The sequence below is a fragment of the Bicyclus anynana genome, chromosome 7 (genome assembly GCF_947172395.1).
Source record: "Bicyclus anynana chromosome 7, ilBicAnyn1.1, whole genome shotgun sequence".
NCBI lineage: Eukaryota > Metazoa > Arthropoda > Insecta > Lepidoptera > Nymphalidae > Bicyclus > Bicyclus anynana.
Genome location: NC_069089.1, coordinates 10,970,488 through 10,980,938, shown reverse-complemented (window position 1 = coordinate 10,980,938; position 10,451 = coordinate 10,970,488). Strand labels below are relative to the sequence as shown.

Sequence of the window (10,451 nt, the reverse complement as noted above, 5' to 3'; positions counted from 1 at the left end):
TGGTATTTAAACGGGTGTTTAAATAATATTCATAATATCACTAATGGTTAATAATAGTTTGGCCAATTTGTAAGTTTGTGAGTAACTAAGAATAATCCACAGAAATTGGGTGAAATGGTCCCTAATTAGGACTGATCACCCGTCTGGCCTTGTCAGACGTCCCCTCTATAAATATATATAACTACGAATAATATGATATTGTATTAACTTAAATTTAACTTCAACTTATAAGTCATGGTCAACAACACACTACACATGAAATCCCATGTTTACAAATAAACAAAAGAAGAAATTTTTTAGAAAGAATTTTTGCAAAATGCAGACAGTGGAGTTTATTACGGACTAGGATAATACTCATAAAGCGACAAAAGAATGTACACAGCTGGGCGGTTTTTACTAATTTAAATATTAACTAAGTTTTAAAATATTCATTAATTGTTGTCATTATTGAGAGTGTAATGCTATTATAGAGTGTATTATTATTTGGAAAGCAAGTTAAACCAATCAAAACCACTTGATGTCGACACTTTAGCATGTTTGTTGTTAAGGTGAGTGGTGTTAAATGGAGCTTACACTGTATTTTAAACTATTTTGCTGTTGCGTATTGAACTCATATGGTGTCCTGAAAATAGTGTCAATACTCCTACAGTACATGGTAGTAGTATAACATAGTTGTATAAAATAACAATTTATTTTCAAGGAAAATTGAGCATTCATGGCATTCATACCTTACCTCCTTTGAAATATACACAAACCCCATTCTTCTTTACATTCTTTGGGATAATCACAGAGGTATTATTTGAAACCTTCAAAATCACTTTAATTTTTATTAACTCCTTGGTCCCAGACCTTAGTGGTTAAATACATTTAATGCTGGCTGGGCAACTTATACAAATAATATGATATAAACAGAAACTTACCTCAAGTTTTGCACTGCTTTGAAATATAGTTAGAGCCTTGTGAGTCAACTGTGCAAAACAGGAGCTCAGAGTAGTGATCTTCTGACGAGCAGAGAATACTACTTCTGGATCTTCTGTATCCATTTCCACTGTAACCACAACAGGATATACTGGTCAACCATAATTTAAAAAGATGTACTTGCCTTGCCATTTAAAGAACAATTTCTTATGTAATTAACATGACAATCAAGAGTAGAATCTTAAAAAACATTTTCAATTCATATGTTGTGCATTTATGTAACATTAAACAACATGAATGTGCTTTAAAGAAGAATTTTCAACATATTTTACATTTAGTATTATCGAAAAGCATTGAATTTACGAATGCATATCAGTTAGTAACAATTGCAAATTGATTTCTATTGAGAAATAAAAACTTTTCGTCCTCATTTATGTGGTGTAACTGAAGGCGATTTTTAAGAGTAACGGATCAAGTTATGAGTAATTTATAAATTACGACGTATTGAGGACGATCACAAATTTGTTTATTTCAAAGTAGCAGTATATAAAAGAAAAAAAGAACATATTTATTAACTGTTTTGTCTGCAGATTACTGCCCAAGAAAAGTCTACGCGTATAAAAGCCAATAAGTTATCATGGATAGATATAATTCAAAATATTATTAACAAAACACTTCACGTACCTAAAGAGGTATCTAATTCGACACATGCTTTGTCGAATTCTTTTTCCAATATATCTAACCATCGAAATCCAACTCCGGTCGTCGCCATTTTCACAATAAACTTGTTGTTGACATGACTAGCCTCTTGTTGATAACAATTAACTGTCAATGTGACATTGTTGTAACGTTCTGAAAATGAAGTTGCTGTCATCTAAAATCGCATCGTTTACCGCATAAATATACCACGCATTTTACCTGCGTATTGTTAAGAAATAGAGGGATAAAATAAAGCGTATAGTATAACATAAGGTATCTGGGTATGTTATTTGTTCCCAATCATTTTCCAACAGTGAAATAATTTTTCAAATCGGTTCAGTAGTTTCCGAGTGTATTAAATACAAACAAACATTAAATCAAATCATTCCTCTCTATAATATTATCCACTTGAACGCCCATGATATCAACCAGGTAAATTAACAAACGCCCCGATAAGCCCCGCCCCCCAAAAATACATGAGGTTATAAGTTGATAATTAAATTTTTTTTAGAAAAAAATATTTTCTTCTTTTTAGAGAATTTAATTATAATCTTTTTTTAAAAAGATTTTTGCTTTTAAATTATTATTATATTTTAGCTATCGCTGGCAATTTTTTTTCAAGTTTTTTCAATCTTAATAAGCCTTTACATTTGATACCCATATTGTAGAAATGCATTAAAAATAACTATTCCGCCATCTTGTGTGGTCTTGTAGATTTAGAATAACGTCTTAAAACATACCATGCATTGTCATCCAAACATAACGTGTAGGTATACTAAATATCAGCTCAATCGGTTGAAGATATCTACTTACTTCAAAATTGAGTACTACGAATCCACCGTAACATACATTGCAAGTTAAATAAAAGCTTTTCTAAGGATTACATCTGACTATACTACTGTAAAGTGGTCAGACGAAATGTGCTTAACTTATTTTGGCCTTGGGCAATTTCTGGCTAATATTTGAGATAAAACGCAACTTTAATATAATATTATTATAATATAACTTTTAGAACAGCATTAGCGTGTACCTTATTTTAAATTCGTTTAAAAACTAAATAACATACATATCGACAGAGAGGAAAATTTTCGTAGCAGTTAGTTATTTATCTTAATTATGTACAACAGTTAAGCAATTTTGCTCTTATACTGTGTTGAAAGCCCAACCTTAAATAACGGTGTTAGGTCATTAAATAAAAGAAAAGGAAAATTATTCGTAGCAGTTTTAATTTATCTTATTTATTTACAACAATGATAATCCTTTACAATTGTTTTCATAAGCAATTTTGCTCTTAAATTACGCGTATTAAAATTTAACGCCCAATATTAAATAACAGGGCGTTAGGTCAAAGTTACATAAAGGTAAGTAATGTGAGGCGAGGAATTGATCAAAATAGCCTCAAAGCTCGCTATATCTTAGCAAAATCGTTCATAACACTTCCGATGGTCCGCGGGGGCCGGGGGGCGGGTAGCGCTGACAGATAAACCCACAAATGATGCACCCCACTTCCAGCCTCTGCCCCGCGCCCTCCCCGTCGCCCGCATATCATGGGAGTGTCATCAACGATCTTGCCAAGCTATAGCTTCCTTTATTGCTAGCTAGCAGTCCTCAGTTTTTTTATCCAATACCAGCGTTTATCTATTACTGTTGTCTACATCAAATAACTGCTGTTCTGGAAATCCACTTCCCTGATAGATACAGTCCTATGCAAACCTTATGACATTTCGGAACATCGTGCGTTAAGCTACGCAGTTCAAAATTTTAGCTATAAACGGTAACGTAGCGACGTAGCGACGCATCGGCGGTTAGTCACCCCGCGCGTGTCTCTTTCCCACCCGAAATCGTCTCACGCGTCATGATTTTTATTTAGCATTTATAATGTAATCTACTACCTACTAATAGCGACCTCCGCAGCACCGAGAAGTCTTATAGTTTGCATCGGACTGTAACCGTTTTTGTCTTTAAACCAGTAACGTTTACTAAGTGTGTACTCAGTCATTTGCAGTAATATCAGAGGCAACTTATTTAATTAGAATTGCATAGAATTAGATATACAAAACGATATAATATGTAGGTTACAAAGACAAACATATTTCACAACGATCAATAAATTAGGTATCCCACATTTTACAAATGCAAGCTACAAAATAAAAAAAGAGTTTCGCTGCTATCAATGGCAAATGTATCATTTTGTTTTTCATTGAACAAGCTAATTCCATCTAAAATGAATTTCACGAAGCCGATATAGATATAATCCGATTTTAAAAGAGTGTTCTTAGAACTATATTAGTGGGTACAATAATATATTGTGCATCTCTGATTTGTTTATTGGTTCAATGCAACTTTATATTAGGTAGTATGTACGTAAAATTAATTTATTACGTAAAAATTAAAATCAATAATAATTACTTATGTACAAGGCTATGTACATATTGTATTTTAAAAAAAAACATATTTCTACCCCAATGCTTTAAATATATAAACAAAAACTGTGGTCTCTCATGATTTTGTAAAATATTACCTACCTTTACCTGCCGATCTATAATAAGATAATAATAGGTATACACTATACAGGTAAATAGGCCTATTCATACACCTACTTAGCTATGTATAAGATAACTTAAATAATATATAACATCAAATCTTTTTATATGTATACTTGCCTAAGCCATCATTCGCACGAAAGTTTTCTTAACGGACGTTATAAATGCGTTCAAATACAACAAATACATTCCCAAGTTTATGTTCACACGACAGCGTTTTTAAAACACGTTTTTTTCCCAGCAGTGTTGCATTTTCAATTTTGGGCGTTGGAAATACTTAGCTTCATTTAACGCTGTTTTAACTCTCGTTAAAAAGCTCTCGTGCGAATGAGGGCTTAGACTTAAAACTCACTACACCGCCTCGAACACGTACCCGCTCCGTCTCGCCTCTAGGCGTTCAGTATTCTTTGTATGAAACTCCATACTACAAAGCGAAGGATAACGAACGGAAAGGAAACGCCTCGCAGCCGAATAAGCCTAGGCGCGCCGTTGTCGGTGAACAGCGAGGCGATATTTAAGCGGTCCGTGTCCGAGGTAGGTAAATGAAAGTTCAATATATCATTTAGGTTCAAGACAACTCAGCTAACTAATTATGATATTATTCTTGATACACAAAATGAAATAAATAATGTAAAAAAATACCTATATTAAGAGAGCTGAGCTGCCTATACAAACTAGATTCTACTGAAACTATATAAAGCCAATGCCCTATTTAAAAAGAAAAATGTTTCCACCAAAGTTTTCACAGTACCTACTATTTTACGCTGCCTTAACATATTGATGTTAAACTATAAAAATGTAACGATGGTATCGGTGGGTTATCGCTCATTTCGGGTGAAAAGGCAGCTTTAGTACCTATATTATAAAGATAGATCAATGTAAAGGTGCACTTACACGGGCAATTAAAATAGCTTCCTTCTAGACATTTTCTAGGGCTCTAGGCAATACTGAGTGTCACGACTACACGAAACAATTTACGCATACCGTATTGAGGAACATGGACTAATATGGATGGATCAATAGAGAACCACCACAAATGGCGATTTAGTTCAACAGTAGTTGCTGGCAACACTCGTCATTGCTAAATCGAGCCAGCTATACCAACGAAAGTGAGAGACAAAAGAGAAAATCTATACTAATATTATAAAGCTGAAGAGTTTGTTTGTTTGTTTGATTGAACGTGCTAATCTCAGGAACTACTAGTTGACTGATATTTCCTAACCGAATGAATATTTGCCGATACTACCCGTGTGGATAAACAATGATATTTATTAGAAATGGCGGCTCATCAATAAATTCATTGGGCAAGCTCATATTATTTTTTCCACTTTTGGTACCGAGTGTGAGTACCATTCTATATCCTGCGTGTAGTACGTGATTGGGAATACATTATAGAGAAATTTGAAAAAATTTTGTAGAACCAATTGCCGAATTTCGTTGAAAAATTCCACATGAAAATTCTTAATGTGTTGCCAAGTAATACTAATGGTAGGTGTAATGGATGACATCATTACAAATCATGATTGTACTGATGATAGGTATATATGTTATATGGAACATTCACATGTTAATGTTTAAACTTTATCTGACCTACATGTTATCTCTAACTATGCTACTTTTGTTTTAATAACATACAAAACTATATTACATGTAGAACATGTACATACTTACCAAAAATAAGTATAATAATAATAAATCATTAAATTGTTTTCTAAATGCCATGCTAACTAAACTAAATTATTTTTTAAACATTATTAAAATATACACATTTATAATAATTTTACTTTATAGACCGTAAATTGCCAGATACATTGTAAATTTAATGAAAAGGTAAAGAAGAACATAAAGAAAACTTGACGAAGATGGCACTTACGATCAGGAATGCTGTATCTAGTTAAACATTCAAATAATTGAACTGTTGGTCCATCTGCTGAAGCTCCACAAGATCTTGCACATACAAATGCTCACAGTCACATATCAAAGCAATAGCGATTTATAATACTTGAAAATATAATACATTTTCAAAATAATTTTTAAGTATTCTGTGTGTGGTGTAAAATTCGGATACTACACACCATACAAGTCCCAATGACCTTCTTAATTTTTTCATTAAGCATATTTACTGATTTGATTAATTAAATATCAAATATCATTTATACCAAAATACATCGACACTGACTGACAACATCGAGTAAGTCACAGGGATTCGCTGGAGCAGGCGGCTCAGGATCAAGATGTTTGGAAGTCCCTACAAAAGGCCTATGACGTCCATCAGCTGATATGATGAAGCATTTATAAGTTCCAAAAAGTACATGATTACAAATAGCAGACTGACAACAACAATATAATAAATACATACACTAACTATAAAAACATTTCACCAATTTCAAATTAAAATTTAAAAGATTGTAATCCTGCAGAAAACAGTTAGTTCAATAAAATGTTTCTCACAATTTTTATAAATTATGAGCAACATTTTACTTGCAACTGTCACAATAACTACTAAAAAGTACACCTAAAGTTTGTGCATTGCAGCTTGGTTCGTTACACTCTTGAAAGTTGCCGCGATTTACGTTATTAGTATGTACGATGAACGTCATACAGGCATCTGTTACCCGCACCATGCTGAAGCACACAAACTGTAACACACTACACAACTTCATCAGACAATCTGTTCCAGACATTATATGACATATTTCGAAAGCCTACAAAATGAATTTTACTGATTATTTTTTAACAAAGTGCTTCCTTACAATAAAATATTTTGATAACTATAGACACAGCAATCAAATATATGAAATGTTAGTTAACAATTAAATAAAAATAACATAGAACTACAATTTGTGTAAAAAACACAAAGTGAACACCACATCTAAGATAAAATCTATGTGTTGATTCAACCACAAGGTTTATAATAAAATCTAAAATTCATTATAAACTTGCAATATTTACATGTTACAATTATTATTATATTCAAGAGCTGTTTGTTCATGTTAAGAATAAATTTATTGTGAAAATTTAAAACAAATTAAATAATAGTATGTCATTTCCAAAACTACACAAAACTTTTCTTTTAATGGCTTTTCTCTAATGACAAATGTTTCTGCATAAAATATTATTATCTTTGATCACACTTCTGATACTAATCAAAAGTACTTAAAAACAGTATGTATTATCAAATCAAATTCTTGTATTGGCTAAAAATTTTCTCATTTGCAAACCTTGTTGGTATATATAATAATTAATATTATAATAGTAATTCTTTTTGTAAAACTGATAGTGCTTGATCAAAAAATACATGACTTTAGTTTCCTATTTTTAAGTTGATGAAAAACTTAAAACTGCAAGAACAAGTCTTCGGGTTCATTTACGCACGTTGCCAACGGCAGTTAGCAACTGCTACCAACAACTGCAGTCAATTGCAGTCAACGGCAGTCGACTGCAATCGGCAACCGCCGTCGACTCCCGCCGAGACGTCGGCGACCGCAGTCGACTGACGTTGACTGCGGTCGGCGACTGTCGCCAAGATGTCGCCGACTGCAGTCGTCGGTAGCAGTTGCTGCTCGTGTAAGTGAACCCTTTAGCCAACCTGATCTGACAACACATAGAGATAAATTTTTATAGAACTTGCAACACTTACAGAACTTGACAACTCTTGGGGGCATATATCTACAGTACAGTAGCTGTGCATAACATAGCAATAATTAATTTAATGAATATATGTTCAGTTTTTCATTAAGAAATAACACATCCATTTTTCTCAGGCATATGTCCATCTGATCTCTCTATTTCTGATAACATTGCATGAAACATGTCGGTGACAGACTGAAATATTGCAAAATTATTTTATTAATAACTGAATTCTAAATTTAAAAAAAAAATAAAGAAAGACACAACAATTTTTAAAGGAACATTATTCTTGTTTAGTCAATATATTAAATATTTCCTTTATTAAAAGTACCGGGAAATAATATATAATTAGGTTTAGGTACCATTTTCTGATGTTTCTAGAGACTTCTCCAAGAAATGCTTTTTCCCCCAGAAATCAAACAATACATACGAGTTGTGACTTTACCCTCATAGTTCCTGTTTCTGTAGGAATAAGGGGATTTAATATAGCTTATGTTACTTGGTGAAAATATAACATTTTTATGGTAAAAGAATTTAAAAAATCAGTAAAGTAGGTATTGAGTACAATAGTAACAAGCAATATTAATGAATGTGTCTTTAGATAGAGCAATTAAGTTTTCAATTGCATTGTACTATATCTCCAGCCATGATATCCCAGTTTGGGTTTGAATCCAGTTTGGGGTATGCACCTCCAACTTTTCAGCTGTGTGCATTTTAAGAAATTAAATATCATGTGTTTCAAACGGTGAAGGAAAAACATCCATGAGGAAACCTGCATACATGAGAATTTTCTTAATGCTCTGTGTGTGTGAAGTTTGCCAATCCGCATTGGACCAGCATGGTGGACTATTTGGCCTAACCACACTCATTTGGAATGGAGACTCAAGCTCAGCAGTGAGCCAAATATGGGTTGATAATAAATACTATACCTCATTCCTTTTAGCACTTGTTTCCACAAAAGCAGCATTCCACTTTTCAGCCAATCTCTTCCCTTCTTCTGTACTTATTTTTCTTTCCATATGCAAGTCTGTTTTGTTACCCACCAACACTATTGGTACACTAGAACATTTATAAAAATTAATTACTCTGATACAATAAAAATGTGTAAAATATACCTAGATAGCAATAGAGAGGACAGAAATTTTTTAGTATGTAACCCATTAATGTGATTTTGGCTGAGTAAGTTTAATTATAAACATCCGTAAAACTCATGGATTTTTAAAAGGTAACTTGATAGGAATCAGGTTGTTAGGAACCATCGCCCCTGCTAGGTAGTGGTAGTTTTTATGAGTGGTTTAGCCAGCAGCATGCACTTTGTTGATGCAAAAATGCACCCTGAGAGTACAATATGAATCTGTCTTGAAAAAGTAAATACAGTCAGGCAGCTAACTGTAGTTTGGCCTGAAAGGTATGCAAAGGGCCTGTATTTTAATGACCATACATAGTATGCCCTGTTTGTTTACTTGGGAAGTTGAAGGTAATTAGTTTCCATTTATGACCAGATCATCCTCTCTCTGTCTATTAAATCTACTACTTCTGTCAAGTACTCAATTTTAAACTATAACACAATAAATTTAATTTACAGTAGCCATAGTTGGTCCATCCTCCACTAGACTGTTTAAATGAGAGGGTCCGCTAGATACAGAAATGGCAACACCACAAGTGTTACCATTGCTGTATATCTTGTGGAAGACCATAATTAGTGTATCTATGTTATATTAATAGTAAGTTATATATTATTTTAACAATCCTCAAAGATAAATTTAAATAACATTAAGAAGAAAGCTTAACTTTATTTGATGGCTTTTGATTATAATAGAAAACCCAAGCAAAACTTAACTCAATAAATAAATATATTTTGGAATATACACACTTCTACTAACTATCTATTCCCAAAGCAAGAAGTTTGTGACCTGTGTTAAGGCTTCTAAGATAGCTGATATACTTCAATATACTTACTGTATTTTTCCAACCATATCCAATAACTTGTCATATATTATTTGGACAATTTGAAAACTTTTACTGGATGTAATAGAATAAACCAACACATAGCCATGAAAATCCATGCTATATTGTAATGGAAAAATGCTGTATTCATCTTGTCCCGCTGTATCAACCAATTTGACCTCATACTCTGTTGAATTAAGCCTTATAAATTTGGTAAATGCTGTAAAAATAAAATATCACAGTTGTAAACAAAGGGCACAACAAAACCTGCTTATGTACACTTTTATTTTCTGTTTAATACTAACTGTTTTCTATTGTCGGATCATAGGAGTCGACGAAATGCCCTTCTACGAATTGTATAATAAGAGACGATTTGCCTGCAATCATATTGTTAATAAATTATAACGTCACAATTATAACTCTGACGCATATTTGGGAACGTTTTTGTTACCAACGGATCTGTAACCCATCATAGCAATTTTCCTTTGCTTGGAAGGCATTTCTATCAAATTATATATCTCTGTATAGATAAAACGCGTAAATCGCAATTACAGAACACTGGTCTTACTATTTAATACATGAAATGCTTAATTGCTTAATGCAATACTAAATAAGTAGAATTCCGAGAATTATGAAAATTGTATTTCACTATTTCACAAATCAAAATCAAAATCACAAAATCACAAATAAATATTGACATTGACAATAACAAAT

General features: G+C 32.6%; 2 protein-coding genes across 2 annotated transcripts in view; both read right to left on the bottom strand.

Annotated features, from left to right (window-relative positions):
• Positions 1-1,736, bottom strand: part of LOC112048569 (uncharacterized) — a 61,108-nt gene extending 59,372 nt beyond the window's left edge. Inside the window, exons 1-2 of the mRNA XM_024086150.2 lie at positions 1,603-1,736; positions 921-1,048 (exon numbers count right to left, since the gene is read on the bottom strand). Coding sequence (XP_023941918.1) covers positions 921-1,048; positions 1,603-1,690 — 216 coding nt within the window. The 5' untranslated portion in view covers positions 1,691-1,736. The remainder of the gene's footprint in view (positions 1-920; positions 1,049-1,602) is intronic.
• A 1,088-nt stretch (positions 1,737-2,824) lies between these two features.
• On the bottom strand, positions 2,825-10,423 carry LOC112048571 (GTP-binding protein Rheb homolog). Its single transcript, XM_024086154.2, has 5 exons — positions 10,189-10,423; positions 10,043-10,114; positions 9,750-9,957; positions 8,720-8,849; positions 2,825-7,985 (listed from the first exon to the last, which is right to left on the bottom strand). Exons 1-5 carry the CDS (start codon positions 10,235-10,237, stop codon positions 7,896-7,898), a joined length of 549 nt encoding a protein of 182 aa, XP_023941922.1. The 5' UTR covers positions 10,238-10,423; the 3' UTR covers positions 2,825-7,895.
• Positions 10,424-10,451: the final 28 nt, after the last annotated feature.

What these genes read in the sequence shown, in the direction of transcription:
- LOC112048571 (XM_024086154.2), bottom strand. Translation starts at nt 10,237, where the DNA reads ATGCCTTCCAAGCAAAGGAAAATTGCTATGATGGGTTACAGATCCGTT. An exon ending in GATGGGTTACAGATCCGTTG is followed by an intron (nt 10,115 to 10,188) that starts GTAACAAAAACG and finishes ATATGATTGCAG; the next exon opens with GCAAATCGTCTCTTATTATA. An exon ending in GATATGGTTGGAAAAATACA is followed by an intron (nt 8,850 to 9,749) that starts GTAAGTATATTG and finishes TAAATGTTCTAG; the next exon opens with TGTACCAATAGTGTTGGTGG.